Source organism: Neofelis nebulosa, chromosome 1 (genome assembly GCF_028018385.1).
Source record: "Neofelis nebulosa isolate mNeoNeb1 chromosome 1, mNeoNeb1.pri, whole genome shotgun sequence".
NCBI classification, from domain to species: Eukaryota; Metazoa; Chordata; class Mammalia; order Carnivora; family Felidae; genus Neofelis; species Neofelis nebulosa.
The window spans coordinates 239,826,939-239,845,726 of record NC_080782.1 but is presented as its reverse complement, the minus strand read 5'-3'; the positions used below and the strand labels follow the sequence as shown (position 1 = coordinate 239,845,726).

The following is an 18,788-nucleotide window of genomic DNA, read 5'->3' as shown; positions in this document are numbered from 1 at the left end:
TTACCATCCTTGACGAGAGTGTCTTTGGACTAGGCTGCATCTTGAATTTGAAGTTAAGGACATGTGAAGACGTTTATGCACTTGAAATTGCAGTCTTAGAGTACCTTTCCTCTCCGGAAAATTGAGTAAGGAACACTCCTCATATAAGCTTTTTAAAAGAAAAGAAAAGGAAATGAAATGTCTTTACTTCAGGTAATCACTGGATTTCATTTGTACCTACCTGCACACAACATATGAATGGAAAAATGGAGACATGTAAGGGTCACATGTTGTCCTTGATATGTTAATTTAATTTACTAGTTACAGCTCTCAATACATGAATCGAGGGCATGTTGGGAATTTTCGAAACATAAGTGAAATATTCAGCTAACACCCATGAAGAGAATTTGATTCTCTTTTGTCGTGTATTTAAATCTCCAAGCTTAGCCCAATCCCCTGTGATCACTTCCATCACTCAGAAATTAGTAAAACACAAAAAACTGCAGGCACCGTGAACATAGGAAGAAAGCAAGTCCTTTCAAATCTGCCGAGTCAATATTTAAAGTCAAGCATTTAAAATTCGGGGAAAGGCCAACATACCCTATCTCTGTTGATGACAGGTTGAATAAGAATACCCACCTTGAATAAATGTACACTCCAAATAAATAGACAGCTGCTTATGTGATAAGAGCCAGGAGCGGTTCAACAGTGAAGTACATTTGTCTCATGGCAGCTGATTATTATGAAACGTTCATAGCCTTTTTAGAGTAACTTTCTAACTGAAGAAACAACAGTAAAGCAGTGTGAACACAGTTTTTTTTCGTGATTTACGTTGAGCAGTGAGTTCATTCATTGTATTTCATCCACCTAAAATGTTTACATTTAAAAGTAAGATGTTTAAACAGTATCGGGCTATCTTTTAGTCCACACATCACAGAATATGTACCTTTCAAACTGAAGTTTTAAAACCTGGGCTTTACAAAGAGAACAGGCACCCATCAGCAATTAGGTAAAACAAAGGAACTTGTGTATCTGGAGATTAAATATTATGGAGCCACTCTTCAGTGGGCTTGGATAGGTTTAACACGAGGAGATCTAAAAGAATGGACGCCACTTATACTGGAAAAGAACCCTTCGAATGTTTCAAAGAGAAGCTTTGGAACCGATCCAGACTTCTAAAATAAAAATTGAAACAGCTGTGTTTTAGAAATGGCTGTGCACAGTTCTCTGAAGATACGCCGTGTCGGCCTTTGAGGCCCCCACACTCCTTCATGCTACCGTTGTTCTATTTGCATTTTGAGACAGAAAAACATTTATGAATTGCAGTGAGGTGGGAGGAGGTGCCCTAGTTACAGTATGCCACATTTCTCGAGAACCCTGACCGTGATTTTCCTAAGGCAAAGATGAGAGAGTCCACAACTCAGAGAAACCAAAAGAATTCATCTTCAAAAACCCTGTCCTGGGTTAAGTTCTTAAAAAAAAAAAAAAAAAAAAAAAAATTATTGTAGAAGCCTTGACAGTGAGTGGCCCCTAATGTTTTTGAACTTTGGGGGAATTGAAGGTATTGTGTTTGGCAACAGAACGTTGTGAAGCTTGTGGAGTTTTTAGTAGAAACTATTTCATGATCTGAAAAAGGGAAATCTTTCTCATTTCCCAGCCAACAACAATATGTATATCCTTATTACTGCATGCCTTGTGAGGCTTCCTAGGCTGCAAAGAGGCTGCCCACCGTATGATGTAGGAAGAATGGTTTTCAGAACGTCAGGCAATGGAGGGCTAAGGTGGGAGGAGGCCAGAGGCCGGGGTCACTGTCCTGCTTGGAAATAGCCGTACCCTACATTGCTAACTAGTTTTTATTCTCTCGGCATCTGGGACTGACCTTATTTCTAAGCCATTTATGATTATGGTCCACCATTAAAAAGGCCGTATGCATAGCACTGGCTTTATTTCAAAGCTGATTTTTATAAATTGTAAGCCTGCCAGTTTACTTTAATGTTGATTTTTTAAAAAAATATTTCAGTTTATTGCATATTGGAAAAACGTATGAGTTGAATGTAGCCTTATTACATAATGGTAATACAGTTTTATGAGATGAAAACTGTTACCTATTGCGGGCACTGTATGTTGGATAATAAATCAAATAACCGTAAAGGGATAAAAAACTAAAATTAATTTATTCTGGAAAAAATATCCAGGCTATTTGAATTACTCTGAAATGCATGCATTCTGGTCATTCGTAAGACAAAAAATAAAGGTCATTCTCAGAGAGAGTTAATGGATTGTTAACATTAGAAAAATAAATACCAGATTCTTCGTTAGTAATCTTTGTTAATATGATAGCACGATATTCAAGAAGTGGGGTCCTGAACTGAATCGTGTTCTACCAAAGCAATTTACATTTCGATCTCAAGTTACAGCTGCACATATTTTCAACACCTATTGTTTTAGTCCTTATAACAATCATAAGAGCTAAGAGGTTATAGCTAATTAGTGAATTTCTCCATTCATTCAGTGTGTACTGGGCACATATTTTGGGTTAGAGTTCTACAGCGAAATCGGTTAATCTTGCCATTAAGTCCTCAAACCATAATTGGTGGTAAACTCAAATGGGTTGGTTGGTGCTGAAGTGAAGGGAGGGTTCTCAGTGTGCATTAGGGAGTGGTGGAGACTGGGGCACTAGGACGTATATGTTCTGCGTGAGGGACAACTGATAGCTCAGCTGTAGCTCGTGCTGCCTTGATGTGAGACTCATGGTTGCCAGATTTTCTAGTTTTTCAAGAGAATTCTTTATTTTTGATATTGGAAACTTATTTTAAAAAATTAGGGGCGCCTGGATGGCTCAGTCAGTTAAGGGTCTGACTTTGGCTCGGGTCATGATCTCACAGCTGGTGGGTTCGAGCCCCGCATTGGGCTCTGTGCTGACAGCTCGGAGCCTGGAGCCTGCTTGGGATTCTGTGTGTGTGTCTCTCTCTCTCTGCCCCTCCCCTGCTCATACTCTGTCTCTCTCTCTCTGTCTCTCAAAAAATAAGTAAACATTAAAAAAACAAAATAAGAACTGTGACCGTACAAAATAATGCTGCTGGCCAGATGCATTAGCATCGGGCTGCAAAGAGAGTGGACTAACCGGGTAATTATGCTGCGGGGCGGAGAGGAACCCAGGGTGCAGGGGCGGTGCCAGGGAAGCACGAGGGAGAGGTGTCATTCCAGATTCAGGGAGAGCCCAGAAGAACTTTGACAGATTGTGGGCCAGGCGTGGCAGATAGAGTCACGGGACACGTAGGAAGGACCCAAGACAAAAGAGGGGTGGTCACGGAGCCAGCTGCAGGTGGAGACGGCTGCCGTGGTTTGGGATCCGGTGGTCTGCCCGGCCGATGGGAGGTGGCGCCCATAACTGCTCCTCTCTAGCGGGCCCCTGTGAACAGCTGCTGGGGGCCTGGTTTCTTGGCCTGAGGACACAGCAGCGTAGGTTTCCGTGATCTGGACAAGGAAGCAGAGGGCGTGTGCGTTGCCGCGCCCCTTGGATCTGCCCCCGTTAGCGGCTGGCCAGCTAGGACATATCGTGTGAGTTACCCTTCGTTCGAAGGAACAGGCCGAGCAGCTTGACTGGATAAGCAGCCCCTTCTGTGCCGCCGAGCACAACGTCTGCCAGCTCTGCCCCTGAGGCGCCTGTGCCTTCTGTTCCGCTTGCCCGGGTCTCCCAGCGCTGCCGCTCTGTTGGGTGCTGTTGATGCAGCCGGTGGGGCAGAAGGGCCAGACGCCTCGAATACAGTAAACCAGGCGTCATTAGGCTTTTCCTCATCGCTTAGCGACAGCCAGTTTCTCTGCACACGTTTTGCGAGAACGGTGGCTTGGTGGTTAGTAGGCGCTATCTGGTCTGGACCGTTTCGGCAAACTGTGAAAACCCATGATCCCGGTAATTTGTATGTCTCGTGGCTGATAAGTCATCTCCAAATAAGCAGAATACTGAAGTCGTTTTCTGTCTGGGCCAGACCCCGAATGCTCAGAAGCTAAAAGCCGTTTCAGTAAATACCTTTTTATTGCCTTGTTTTTATTTTAAATATCATTCTTTGAACACTTGTTATTTTGTTACGTTTTCCTTCTTTTTATGAACGCCGAAGCATCTCACAAGGTATTTCGCTTTATCCCGGGAAGTGCAGAGTCACACTTACAACACCCTACCAGCTAAATTGTTTGTTTCCAAACAGCCCTTTGCCAGGCTAGACTAAAGGGTGCTTAGGAGACGTCCCCGCCCCTGCTAAGCTATGAGCTTCCTCAAAGTGCACCTTTGTACTGTCCTGCCCCAACTTGATATTGCCTCCTTTCAAGCACCTAATAACCGTTTAATCAAAGCGTGCTGAATAAATGAGTACATCGCTACATGTGTTATTTGGGTATATAGTTTTGCTTTTGTTGATCAGTTTTGCTCAGGCACTCCTGTGCCAAATGACCATTGGGTGCCACGGCGTATGATGATCCAACCCTGAGTCGACCTGGCAGGGTGGCCGCGAGCCTCGCTTTGGAGTTACCAGGCGTGAACTCGATTCAGTTTTCACCTTCCTATCACGTGTCCTTGACCCCTGGTCTTCTCTCATGTCGGGTGGGAATAAATATCTACTTTACAGTGTGGGAGTAAGGGAAAAAATTGTACTTTTCGTAAAGCCTTACCACAACCCTTAACATATAAGTGCTTAGTGCAGACTTTGAATTGATTCTTAGTGTTTGAATGTTTTCTGCAGACCCGTGGGTCTAGAGATCTAAAGCATCACCAGCCACCGGACTGTGGCCATCTGAATAATGTCTCCTGCCTGTCTACCAGGTTACGGTCTTCAAGAACTGTCACACGCATTGGATCATATGGCCTCCAATAATAACGTCATCGACAACAGTAATCATCGCTAACACCGATGCAGCACTTACTAGAAAGTTTGTGTCAATGAACTTTCCCCGGAAGTGCTTTTTAAGTGCTGTTAAACTCACAGGAAGTTCAGGAGGTGTTGTCACTGTGCCCTATGTAGAGATGAGGAAACTGAGACTCAGATTAAGTAACTTGTCCAAGTTCACATGCTAATGAGTGACATTGGCAGGAACAACTGCGGTAGTAATGACATCAGCCCCAGTCATCCGTTAAGCGTCTGTTCTGTTTTAGGTGCTGGGCTAAGCGCTTTATAAACATCATCTCAGGTAATCCCCACAACTCCCCTGTGAGATAGGTTCTGTCTTTATGGCTATGTAGTTTCAAAGTGACATCGCTAAGAAACGGGACTGAAAACCCACGCGTTCTGGTTGCCATTTTCCCTTGACAGTTTCCCCTAAGACCAGGGTGTTTTTACCCATGTCGGGCTTACGTGCAGAAAACTGTTTGAACCTGGATTTTAGATCATCCCAACTGCTGTCAGAACAGTCGACCCAGTCAAAATTATTTCCCAGCCCCTTGGTATAAAAAAGCCAAGCTAAGAGAGAAGTCACAGAAAAGAGAAGTGACATATTCCAACAGCACATTTCAATCTCTAGCTCCTGGAAACCTAGAAAAAAAAAAAAAACTGCTCACATTTTTTAAAGTGAATTAGGATTTTTAGAGAGAAAAATCCTCCTTCAGTCCTGCCTTCTAGTCCAACGCACTTAATACCCCATAGATATTATGAGATAGTAATAAGATATATCTGAGATGGAATGTTTATTCTCGTTCACCCCAGAATATGTGCAACCAACTCTCACCTGTTTTCCACAACACATTCATCGTTTTGTGCTTCTCCACGCATTTAATCCAGCAAACATTTGTGTGCCTGTGTGTGCCAGGCAGTATTCTAGGCACCGGAAATACAGAGAGTAATGATGCGTGCTCCCTATTTTCAAGGAACATACAATCTGGTGAGCGAAAATAAGCATAACTGCTAGGCCATACGATCGGTACTGTGCATGGAGGCAAGAAAGGCCTCTAGGGCCACAGGGAGCAGATCTCTTCAGTGTGCTTGCTCGTGGACAGCATCTCAGCAGGGCGACAGTTGACCTGGTTCTCGGAGGGATTGAGGGGGGACGTCTCTCAAGACCAAAGTTACAGTCTGTGCAACAGGGCAAGACCACGGGTGTTCAGGAAGAGCGTGGCTGTTGGGCTGTGGCACAGCCAGAGGGGCATGAGAGCAGTGACCAGGCGGGCAGGCCAGCAGGTGAGACTGTAAGGGCCTAGGTCCAGGCTGAGGAGTTTAAAGGATAATTTGCAAATGTAAACCCACTCAAGCTATTCAATTTAGCATATGTGTTGGGAGAATAACATAAGTCAGCACATAGGCTATAGTTCCATTCAGTTTCTACCTTAAATCTAAAAAAAAAAAAAAAAAAAATCTGTCTTTCTGAGGCACAAATCATAGTACTGTATTTAATTTTGCTTTTTCCTTAATAGTGTTTATGTGATTTTTATCTCATCACTTCTTTTAATTTGTAGACTTTTCAAGCAGGACTCTGCAGTTTATCTTTTTGCCTGAAGAACATTATACATGTATTTTTTTCATTTACTTCATGAACAATGAAATACTTACACTACAAAGAAGTTTTAGGAAACGGGAAAACGTTCAGCCAGGATGCCACGATATGAAGGAACCTAACCGTTGATGGTATCCTGGCTCCTTTATTATTTTCTTAAACTTTTTTTAAGTTTATTTATTTATGAGAGAGAGAGAGAGAGCGCGCGCGCATGAGTGGGGGAGGGGCAGAGAGAGAGAGGGAGACACAGAATCCGAAGCCGGCCCCAGGCTCTGAGCTGCCAGCACAGAGCCCAACGTGGGGGTCGAACCCACGAACCGTGAGATCATGACCCGAGCCGAAGTCGGACGCTTAACCGACCGAGCCACCCGGGCGCCCCCGGCTCATTTATTTTTGTACATAAAACAGGTGTATCTTCTGAATCATATTGCCATGACTTCTCACTTGGTGTGCATGGTAGTGATGGCCGCGGCCGGAAGATGCTAAGTATTTGTGTTCCGTCCCCAGCAGTGGGTACGGTATCCCAGTATAGCGATCTGTCCAGACCAGTTGCCTGATTGTGCTGTACTCTGACTCTGTCAATCTCTTTTTTTCTCATGTTTTGTGTAAATGCACGGGTATTTATACCCTCTTTTCCATATTAGCTAAATCCATACGGATTTTATGCTACTACTTTTAAAAAGTAGGGGCGCCTGGGTGGCGCAGTCGGTTAAGCGTCCGACTTCAGCCAGGTCACGATCTTGCGGTCCGTGAGTTCGAGCCCCGCGTCAGGCTCTGGGCTGACGGCTCGGAGCCTGGAGCCTGTTTCCGATTCTGTGTCTCCCTCTCTCTCTCTGCCCCTCCCCCGTTCATGCTCTGTCTCTCTCTGTCCCAAAAATAAATAAAAAACGTTGAAAAAAATTTTAAAAAGTAGCACATTTTTAACAATCAGGACCATGTCGAAAAAGAGATAACCTGAAGCATACTTCTTAGGGAATGTGAGTTTATCTCATCCCAATCCTGTGTCTGCACAAGCAGGAAGCCGCATGGTTGGGTAATTGCTGGGTCATTCTGAGATATGCAAGGAGGAAAAAAGATGTGACCAAAAAGCTAGAAAAGCAAAAGCGAACAAACAAAAACACCCCACAACACTTGGAATTCGCTCAGAATGGGTCATTCATTCAGCAAACGTGTAAATGATTCCTTATTGCCCCGATACTTGGACCTACTCAGGCGACTGGAGTGACCTTGTGGGTTGTTGCTGTCCCGGCTTGTTCAGGCTCACCCCTGGCCGGCTGCTTGGCCAGCAGTGACACAACCACCCGCCCGGCCCCGCTCCACTTCCTTTGTTGTTATCGTTACTGTCTTTCTTGAGGTCTTTGGCCCACAGTTCTGGTTCTCTGCCCTGGTTTGTTTGTTTGTTTGTTTGTTTCTTTTTTTTAATTGATGTTCATTTTAGAGAGAGAGACAGAGACAGAGTGCAAGCATGGGAGGGGTAGAGCGAGAGGGAGACACAGAATCCAAAGCAGGTTCCAGGCTCCGAGCGGTCAGCACAGAGCCCGACGCGGGGCTCGAACCCACGGACCGTGAGATCGTGACCTGAGCTGAAGTCGATGCTTTACCGAGTGAGCCGCCCAAGAGCCCCTGCTCTGATTTCTTTCTAAGTGGCCTGATTGTCTGCTCTGGGTGTCTGTTAGTTTTAGAAGATTCCACTTGGAAGGGAAACTGAACCCTTGTTTCTCTACCTGATGGATGGAGCTGCCAGCTGAATGTTCACTTCTTCTTTTTTTTAAAAAACATAAATCTCTTCTCTTGACGTTGTGTGGACCTGTAAAAAAGGCAACCCTGTTTGTTGCTACATTTTAGGTCATTTCTCGCAAAGATGAAGAGGTCTGGTTTACCTTTTGTTGAAAGGCAAATGTCTCCAATTTCATCACTTGTGAATGATTTTTAGGTGTTTTAAAACAAATGCTTATTTTTCTGCCCGGAGATTACCTTCACTGTGCTGGTTGGAGGAGCAACTCACGCATGCCAGACATTGGCCGTATCGGCTTCTTAGTGGAGCTGAAGCCCCACCATCCAAGCGTCGTGACTGTGTTGCCGAGGATGGTGACGCAGGGACACGCGAGCCAACCCACCTGGGTGTGCGCCCTGCCCTGCCTCTTACTAGCAGCGTGGCCTAGTGCGGTGTGATCCAGGCCTCTCTGAGCCTCAGTTTCCCCATCTCTAAAGCGGGGATAATGACGGTATCTCCCCTCTGGAGTACTTCGGAAGGTAAACGAGCTAATGCGCTGGAGACGGTACCTGGCGGAGAGCGGTTGGCACATGTTTACTGTTGTTTTACCGCTATTATTCCCCTCTTGGCACTGACCAAACCCATCTCCATGGAGGTTTATATAGTCGCTGTTTGGATATACCTCTCTGCTGGGTGGAGTAGTTTGGACACTGTCGAGGCCTGGGTAGAAAATAAAGGCATGGATAGCCCAGGAATTCGGAGCCAGAAAGAATTTTGGACCAATTTCAGAAGGACAAAGCTTTCATTCTCCCAACCGAAATTGTTAAAGGCTTACCTATTGTTTGTCTGTGTATCTTTTACAGAGCGATTTCCTTTAAAACATAAATAGTATTACCTAGTATATCTATTAACGGTAAACATTCTAGAGTAAATACAAGAACACGGTGACCAGTGTTATTCCGGTTAACTAGATCTTCTTGTCTTTTAGAAAACTCTTCAACAAAAGGGAGCCATGACTTTCAAAGCGCACCTGGGACAAGAGAGGGCATTCCGCACCGTTGTGGTTTTACTGGCCTATTTGGTAAGTCAAGTCTTTACTTTCATAAGAATGTGGGAAAGAATCGCTATAAATTGTATTGAAACTGTTTTGTTTTTCCAGGGCCATCTTTTCAATTTTTCCTTCAAATTGTATTTTATCAATGTCGCATGTGATTAAGAAGCAAAGATTGCTGCCGAGTCTTGACATTTGTACTGATGGTTACAATTATTTTCTTCTTTTAAGTTTATTTATTTATTTTGAGACAGAGACAGCGTGAGTCGGGGAGGGGACAGAGAATCCCAAGCAGCCTCTGCATGCACTGTCAGCACGGAGGAACCCCAGGAGGGGCTCGAATTCACAGAACCGTGAGATCATGACCTGAGCCGAAACCAAGAGTCGGACACTTAACAGACTGAGCTACCCAGGCGCCCCTAAAATTATTTTACTACATTTAGATGAAGCAATAAAATCACAGCGTAACTTATAACCAATGACAATGGTGCTCCCTTGGGTTTATAGGCAGATGCCTCTACAATACACCCTAGACCCTGACGAGACCAGATTCTAATTGGAGTTCGTGACTTCCATGGTGTGTGAAGACGCTAGAATTGACTTTTAGAAGAGCTGTTACTTTTATACGGTTACTTATATCCTTCTTGGTCCCAAAAAGGATTAAAGACAGTTGGAGAGTTTTAATGTTTGAAAACTTGACGCAAAGGACCTATAAGATGTTCACAAGAATTGAAATTCATTAAATCTGGAGATAGGATCATCACCTGCAAATGTGAAAAGACTTATTTACCCTGAAGACGGTACCTGAAGTCTTCTTGAAAGACAAAGTAAGGGGAAATGGGTCACATTGGATTCTGAGGTTCAGGTATGGCAAGGAAAATTTCCTTTCTTTCAGTTGGGGCTGTTAAACATTCGAATGACTGGTCTAGGAGGGAGGTCGTGGAATTTCTTTCGCAAAGCCATTGCAGTCTCTTTGTGGTGGAATGGAGTCTCGTACCTCTCTTAAATAAAATCAGACTCCTTAAGATGGGTAGTCAAGGGGAGTTAAGAGAGGCGGGAAGATATTATTAGGCCGTTAGCCCCAGATCATTTTCTAGTGCTGAACTCTGCCTTGAATCCTCCCCTTCTGCCTGCTCAAGAGGTTCAGGCTTTGATTTTATTCAATTAGTTTGCAGGACATCATTGTAGACACTCTCGTGTCAAGGTGGAGGCAGTTTGTACTAAATAATGGCTCATTATTACAAGCATCAAAAACAATTTCCGATACCCCTGTGTGTGACAGGCATTCTACAGAGCAACAGTCTGCTTGCCCAGTGCTTCTTAGAAAAGGGAATAGGGGGGCGCCTGGGTGGCTCAGTCGGTTGAGCGTCCGACTTCGGCTCAGGTCATGATCTCACAGCTTGTGGGTTCGAGCCCCGCGTCGGGCTCTGTGCTGACTGCTCGGAGCCTGGAGCGTGTTTCAGATTCTGTGTGTGTCTCCCTCTCTCTCTCTGACCCTCTCCCATTCATGATCTGTCTCTCTCTGTCTCAAAAATAAATAAAAACGTTTAAAAAAAAATTAAAAAAAAAAAAAAAAGAAAAGGGAATAGGCCATTTATTAAAAAAAAAAAAAAAAAGACCTCATTCAGGGAATACAGAGGAGAATCAGGTTTATTGATTTATTCGTCCACTGACTTGTTCAGAAAGTGATTTTTCTTCCTAAAGTGAAAATTAAATCGGCCTCACTCCGCATTAACATTGACATTCAGTGCTTATATGAATAACACTGATAATGTTGCTGCTTTCTTGCAAAAAAAAAAAACGTGATGAACTTACTTTAAAATAACGTTTTTGGGAGGCACCTGGCTGACTCAGGTGTCCGACTTCAGCTCAGGTCATGGTCTCACGATCTGTAGGTTTGAGCCTTGCATCGGGCTCTGTGCCGACAGCTCAGAGCCTGGAGCCTGCTTCCGATTCTGTGTCTCCCTCTCCCTCCCCGTCTCCCGCTCACCCTCTGTCTCTCTCTCTCTCTCTCTCTCTCTCTCTCTCTCTCTCAAAAATAAAAAAATATAACGTTTGGGAAACTTTTTTTTTTTCAGGTATGTAGAGTGATTTGCGAAACAGGAGACTGTAGACAGCAAGAATACAGAGATGGGTCTGGAAATTGTGTTCTCTGCAAGCAATGTGGGCCAGGCATGGAGCTGTCTAAGGTAGGTATCGGATGCATGGAGAAGGGGTAGATCTGTGTTTTTAAAATACATTCTTTCTGGCTAGATTCTTTTAGTTAATTACTAGGGAAGATTTGACACCATGAGATAATTCTTGGATCGTTAGGTTACTTTCTTTTTTTAATTTTGGGTGGGGGGGTGCATCTGGTGGCTCAGTGGGTTAATCATCCGACTTCAGCTCAGGTTATGATCTCATGGCTCCTGAGATCAAGCCCCGCATTGGGCTCTGTGCTGATGGCTCAGAGCCTGGAGGCTGCTTCGGATTCTGTGTCTCCTCCTCTCTCTGCCCCTCCCTGGCTCACACTCTGTCTCTCTCTCTCTCTCTCTCAAAAATAAATAAACATTTACTTTTATTTTTAGTTTATTTATTTTGAGAAAGAGCTGATGAGCAGGGGAGGGGCAAAGAGAAAGAGGGAGAGAGAGAATCCCAAGGAGGCTCCGTGATGTCAGCACAGAGCCCGACTCGGGGCTCAATCTCACAAATCGTGAGATCATGACCTGAGCCGAAATCCAGAGTCAGATACTTACCTGACTGAGACACCCAGGCGCCCGTCCCTATGTTACTTTAGCCAAAGATTGCACAGTTCTCTTTCCAATACCTTTGATTCATATGTCTTACTGAGATAAAGGAAGTAGGTTCCAATAATTAGAATTTAATACATGTTTTATGTAATTTGTGTTATTGTATTTCATTGAAAGAATAGAATGATTAAGGTGTATTTGCATTAATTAAAAAGAATCAATGTTTACTAAAGATTTAAAAATAAAGGAGTGATAAGAGAAAATGCTAGTGATACCTTCTCTTACTGGACCTTCTTTTTCTTAAAATGAATATTCCCATTGCTGGTCCAAAAGCAGCACCTACAGTATCCACGTCCCATGGCAGCAGTTACTTTCCAAACCAGGGTTTTGCACATTCTTTTGACAACGTGCATGATTGTTAGTCTCCCCATGTTGGGTGTATGTTACTCCCAAGATCGTTTTAAATATATTCATCTTGGGGCGCCTGGGTGGCTCAGTCGGCTAAGTGTCCGACTTCGGCTCAGGTCACGATCTCACTGTCCGTGGGTTCGAGCCCCACGTCGGGCTCTGTGCTGACGGCTCAGAGCCTGGAGCCTATTTCAGATTCTGTGTCTCCCTCTCTCTCCCCCGCTCATGCTCTGTCTCTCTCTGTCTCAAAAATAAATAAACGTTAAAAAAAAAAAAATTAAAAATATAAATAAATATATTCATCTTGACCACTGTGTGTTAAGAAGCATATTTCAGAATCGTGGATATTCTCACTGCCTTCCTCTTTTATGGGCATGTTTGGAGCTAAACATCCATTTGCTTTATTTTCTGACCTTTTGAAGATGTTACTAGTTGTGGATAATTGGTATCTCATTTTGTTCTAAATCATCAGTCTTCCTCGCAGAAAAGGAACAAAAGGTTTTTCTTTTTACTTAGAGTGACGTTCCAAAGAGAAGTCCTTTTCCCCTACAGACTACCCTCCTTTAATGTGGACTCTTGTCACGCATAGAGTTTTGACCAATGATCTACAACCAGCAGGAAACAAAATGTCATGCGTTCCCCAACTGATTCCCGGTGGATGGCTTTCCTCTGCTTGTTGTGTTAAGTGGTGCCTTTTAGTACCCAGGGCCTTTACATTTGGATTGAAGCTGGCCGACCTTCGGATCCTGTGTTATGTTAACTGTAGCATTTCCACCGCTGGTATTTTTCAGTCTCTGTTGATTGTAGTAAGGTGCATTTTCAGGTGGGTTTTGTTGTGTTGGGCGGACAGGGATTCTTTGGAGCCGACTGAAGGTCTGGGATCAGTGCGTAACGTAGTTACAAATGCAGACAGTGCCCGAGAGGAAAATAGATGATGAAGTTGCTACCCCTCAGAAGTTCCTCTTTTCCCAAATCTCTGGGCAAATCTGAGTGAAATGTCACAGATGCTGAGAGACGCAGAAAACATTTTCGAGAGGCTGCTTCCTTTCCTTCATCCTTTGAATTTAGAAAATATAACCTCCAAGTAATTTCTGGGGAATCAGACCAGACGATGAAGGTTCTATGAGTTCTAAATTTTTTTTTATTGAGTATTAAAAAAAAACTTTTTAAGTGTTTATTTATTTTGAGAGAGAGAGAGAGAGAGAGTGCGTGCGAGCATGAATGGGGGAGGGGCAGAGAGAGAAGACACAGAATCCGAAGCAGGCTCCAGGCTCCGAGCTGTCAGCACAGAGCCCGACGTGAGGCTTGAAGTCGTGAACCGTGAGATCGTGACCCGAGCCGAAGTCGGACGCTTAACCGACTGAGCCACCCAGGCGCCCCTTTAGCATTTTTATCTAAGCTGTTTTATTAAAAATTTTATTTAAAAACAGCTAACTTTCTAACTGAAAAAATAGGATGAAGGTCCTATCAACTCTGATTTTTTTTTTTTAATAATCCATCTACTGAGATGATCTGGTGATAGTTTTTCTATTTCGTAATTTTTCGTGGATTTCCAGAGGAAATGTTTTTCTCTAGGTAGTAATTTCCCCCAAGTGTTGAAATAGGCGTTTAACCCTCTGACACTGGAATCAACCAAAGGGAAGCCATCTGAATAGTTCTGCCTTTATTACTTAGTGTATTTGTTAATATTTCTGTTTCACTATTTACTATCATTTTCTTCATTTACAAAAGACCAGGACAAACTGAGTGAGAAAGAATAAAACTAAAGGCAATATGTCACTGAAAACTTAGGGTAAGACCCACGCGGGTGCACAAATGTTTCAAATGTATACGCCAAGTCCCTGCACAGCCTGGGGTGTCCACCTTGAAGGTAGGCGTCTGGAGCTGACCTTGGCTTCCACCCCTGCTTAGCTCCTAGCAGGCAGGCAGAGTATACCTTTGCTAAAGGAGTGAGCAAGTCAGCCAACCTCAGATAGTTTTGGGGAGAAAAAGTGACACTTAAATCTTGTATTATAAAAGTTAATGAATGTGTGTGTGTGTTTTAAATTATGTATTTTGCCAAGTGTCTTATCTTGGTTTTAGCTCCTAGTAAATAAAGTTCCCAACTTAGCCTTGCTTATGGCCTAAGGGAGCAAAGGAGTCAAACTCGTCATTGTTTCCTAGTTAACTAATCAAGACAAAGAGCTTGAGTTTTTAATAAGCAGTCACCTTGGAGCCAGAAGTTTCTAAACTGTCCATTCATGATTTTACAGTTTCTTCTTTCCGGGCTGCCCTGATTAGGTCTTCTGTAATAACATACATCTTTCAGAGGAAAAAAAAATTAAGTTCTGAGTATATTAAAATCAGGTAAATCACTTAAATTAGCAAATATATTCAACAGGTTAGTCATGATGTCCAAGTTTTACATTTCTGGCTAAGAGTAAGCTTTTTTTTTTTTTAAAAATAGTGAAATATTTATAAATAATTGAATTGTTTTTTACTTCTTTCACAAAATATAAGTTTGGATACCTGTTAATCTGTAATGAGATGACTAAGTTCAGTAGTCGTTAGCTTTTTAACTGAGGGTTAAAATTTTGGTTACCTGGGGTGCTTGAAATTTTGAATGCCCAATAAACAGTAAATTTTTTTTTTTAATTTTTTTTTTCCAACGTTTTTTATTTATTTTTGGGACAGAGAGAGACAGAGCATGAACGGGGGAGGGGCAGAGAGAGAGGGAGACACAGAATCGGAAACAGGCTCCAGGCTCCGAGCCATCAGCCCAGAGCCTGACGCGGGGCTCGAACTCACGGACCGCGAGATCGTGACCTGGCTGAAGTCGGACGCTTAACTGACTGCGCCACCCAGGCGCCCCATAAACAGTAAATATTTTAAAGTGAGTTATTAAAAAGTAGAAAAGCTGAATCAAATTACTGATAATCACAACTAAAGTTTTCCTTACATTAAGGGTAAAAAAAAAGTGCATTTTCACCAGACAGGAAAGGTTTCAAATAACTATTATTCTAACATTATTAAGTTAATTGTTTTGCTGTAGTAAACATAACTTAAACTTCATGTCCATTTTCTAATATCATTTGTCTCTACCCAAAATACCAAAAGACTGGGTCATGAGGTTCTTCAAGTTATAAACGTGTTTCTGTCTTAAACCTGAAGCCTGGAAATACTCTGGGTAAGCAGGTAGAGTTAATATTTCCATCTGTGGCTTTATTACTCCTAATGATTATTTTCTTTGGAATGCATTCAATTCTGGTTTGTTTTTTGTTTTCCTCAAGATGCCTGGGCTGACTTTCCCATTGTCAGGTCTCTGCCATTTAAAACATGTAGTTGGGTTTGGGGGAAGTTACCGGAATAGCATTCCTGGAGACAGTATGCTTTTTGGTACACCTGTCATGTGTGGTCAGTGGTTCCTCTGACCTCTTTTCACTTCCTTTCAATTATTAGATAGTAAGAAGTCTGCACAGAAGCTCCAGGCTCATTAATAACTATTGTTGCTTGTTTAGATTGAGACCCTTCCCTTTGCTACCCACTTTTTTTTAAGTTTATATAAAAAAACTTAAAAAAAGTTTTAAGGGGGGAGGGAGAGAGGGGGAGAGAGAGAGAGACAGAGAGAGAGAGAGAGAGAGAGAGAGACAGAGAGAGAATCCCAAGCAGGCTCCACCCTGTCGGTGCAGAGTCCAACGTGGGGCTGAAACTCACAAACCACGAGATCATGACCTGAACTGAAATCAGATGCCCCCAATTAGCCACTTTTTAAATGATTACCTAGTTTAACCTTTCACCCAGGATACTTTGGGTTATGTGCATGAAAGGATTTCTTGTAACAAATATGCACTGCCTCTCAAATATGCTTTCAGTTGTTATTCTGCAATACATATCATGCAACCAATAGATATTAGCTACCGTTTATTATAATGAGCCAGGTTCTATGTGATATTTATGTATTCACTACTGGAGTCCTTTTAACATATGTCTTAAATAGGGGGTATAACGCCTCCTGTCTTACAGATGAGGAAACAGACACAGGGATGGTTAGTGGATCAGTCCATTGTCACCGTTAGTAAGTGATATGCTGGGAGAAGGCGGTGGGGCCACATGGGAGTAATGGTCTTTTTCTCATTTTGAATAATCCTCGAGTACGATGCTACGGTCGAATTCGCTGCGATGACGGAATGGTCTGTGTCTCCACTGGCCAACACGGGGGTTAATAGCCACTTGAAATGTATTCATGAACACCTGAAAGGTGGCTTGTGTCACCAGAAGCACTGGGTTTTACATTTTATTGCGTGGTAATTGATTAAATTTGAGTTTTGCCACACGCAGTTGTGGCTGTCGCGTTAGACACTGCAGCTCTAGAGTGGTGAACGTTCCTCCCAAAATTCTGGCCCGGGACCGACTTCTAAAACAAAGGGATCTCCAAATCATGTTGACCTCATGCTTGTGCATTCCAGGAGCTGCCTTCCTGGTCAGCCTCCTTCCTCCCCTTCCTCGTCTGAGCAGCCCTGGTTCCGGCCACCGCTCTCCAAACACCCACCTGCTTCTGCTTCTGTTTGGTCCGGCCACATGGGCGTCCTGGCTGCGGCTCTTCACACCGGGTGGTGCCCTCTGTGTCCGTCCCCCTCTTGTGCCTTCTGAGCTGTCTTCCGGCCTTAGCTCTTTTGGTTTCCAGTTCTTTCCCTGAAAGCCCCAAGCATCCTGGCTACTCAGTCAAGTTCTTTTTAGTCATGCAGGCTCGTGGGTAGTCTTTCTGTGTCTTTGGGAAAGTGTAGGACAGGCCATGGAGCCGAGCGGGGTCGGCTTTGAGGACGCTCTCCCATGGAACCATAGTCAGTCGCTTTCTCTTCCGTGACGGGGCTTAGATTTCAAAAGTTTATGAGGAAGAGAACTGATAATGCCTTCTTCCTATTTCTGAGGCAAAAAAATACAAACTGTTGTTTTCATAGCTGCATAAGCGGTACATGCTGGACGTTTGGAGCCACGAATGTGCACAGGAGAGCTACACGGCTGGCCTTGTGGCTCACGAAAATAAGCAGCTTAGCGATATGTGGGAGAGGATGACTTTTGTTTTCCCCGAGTGACCACATTAGCCTTTTACTTCTTACCGTCTAGAATCTGCGCGGCCGCAGCCCCTCCTCCTCACTGAGTATTATTGCCAACAATGTGCTTTTAACATGATCGCCTCCCAGCAGTAAACCAGGAAACTAGTTTTCGCACGAACCGCTTGAAATAGTCTTCAAGCTTCTGGCACGGTTTTCAAAGGAAGCTTTTCTAACCAATTATTGGGAGGACTTTTGCTAATGTGAAAAAATTAATTCTTGTAAACAACAACACACTTTGCTCCCCACGGGTGCGTGCCTGGCTTCCCATTTTTGAAGACATCTACTTTTTGGAGAGCTGTTTTCATCCCCATGAAGAAAGTCACACATGCACACAAAAAAATTAGAGTAATTTGCAAGCATGAAAAAGATTCATTTCTGCCATTTAATTACAGTGTTGCTCACTTTATTTCTGTTTAATTATACCTAATCGAGCCCAGCGGTGTTTGGCAGATATTAGCAAGCTCTAGCTTGTAATTTTTCTTTAAAAAACTCAGTTACAGATTTTCATAAACTGGAAGTTGGTGGAGGTGGGGGGTGGGGTGCGGGAACTGTCTTTGGTGTTGTTTTATTAAAGGAAATTAAAAAGCTGATTTCTAAATACCAGGCACATAAATCTAATTTGTCATATCCATTTGCATGCGCTAGACTTTCTCTACGAATAACTTCTTCTCAGTCCAGATTTGAGCTTTTAAAGTTCAAAGAACCAAAGTTAATAACTTACTGGCTTGCTTTCCAAGTGAATAGTGCTTTTGACCCGAGGCCCCCCGAATGTGCTTCCTAGCCAATCCATGGTCTGTGAGCGTCTCCCCTCTGGTCTGGGGAGCTGCTCCTGGAGCGTGTAGGTGGGATCCACTTGTGTTTTTGCTAAGTGCTGAATTTGCAGAGGGCAAAGAGAGAGAAGGGGATTTGAGGACTGTTTACTCTGGGTCGTTTTGCCACTGGAAAGCCACCAAATGTGGCTTAAAAATATTGGGCAGGGTGTCAGAGCTCCCGCTGCCGCCAGCTTGGGTGGAAATGGCCCAGCTGGATGCAGCCCTTCTCCTGCCTTGGAACCAAGATAAGGAAGCCGCGCGCGCGCGCGCGCACACACACACACACACACACACACACACACACACACACCCCACGCCGCCCACCTGCACCAGCCCACACGGTCTACGTGGCCTTACCACGTGGGACACTGCTGTGGCCTCTGTAGGCTAGCGCTGCCTACAATAAAGCAATAATGACACTACTAATGAAACAACAACAACTTAGGAAATGGTGCCTTCACCCATACTCGTTCATCCATTGTTTGGTCAGCAAACATTGCTGTGTTACTCACTGGCCTGGTATGC

At 43.7% G+C, this 18,788-nt stretch overlaps 1 protein-coding gene across 7 annotated transcripts in view; it reads left to right on the top strand.

The window, feature by feature from the left end:
* The window catches only part of TNFRSF19 (TNF receptor superfamily member 19), a 94,972-nt gene that overhangs the window by 11,442 nt on the left and 64,742 nt on the right, over positions 1-18,788 (top strand). For all 7 annotated transcript variants that reach the window (XM_058689913.1, XM_058689892.1, XM_058689901.1 and 4 more), the window contains 2 exons: positions 9,159-9,251; positions 11,300-11,410. In XM_058689913.1, coding sequence (XP_058545896.1) covers positions 9,183-9,251; positions 11,300-11,410 — 180 coding nt within the window. In that variant the 5' untranslated portion in view covers positions 9,159-9,182. Of the gene's footprint in view, positions 1-9,158; positions 9,252-11,299; positions 11,411-18,788 lie in introns of those variants that run through there.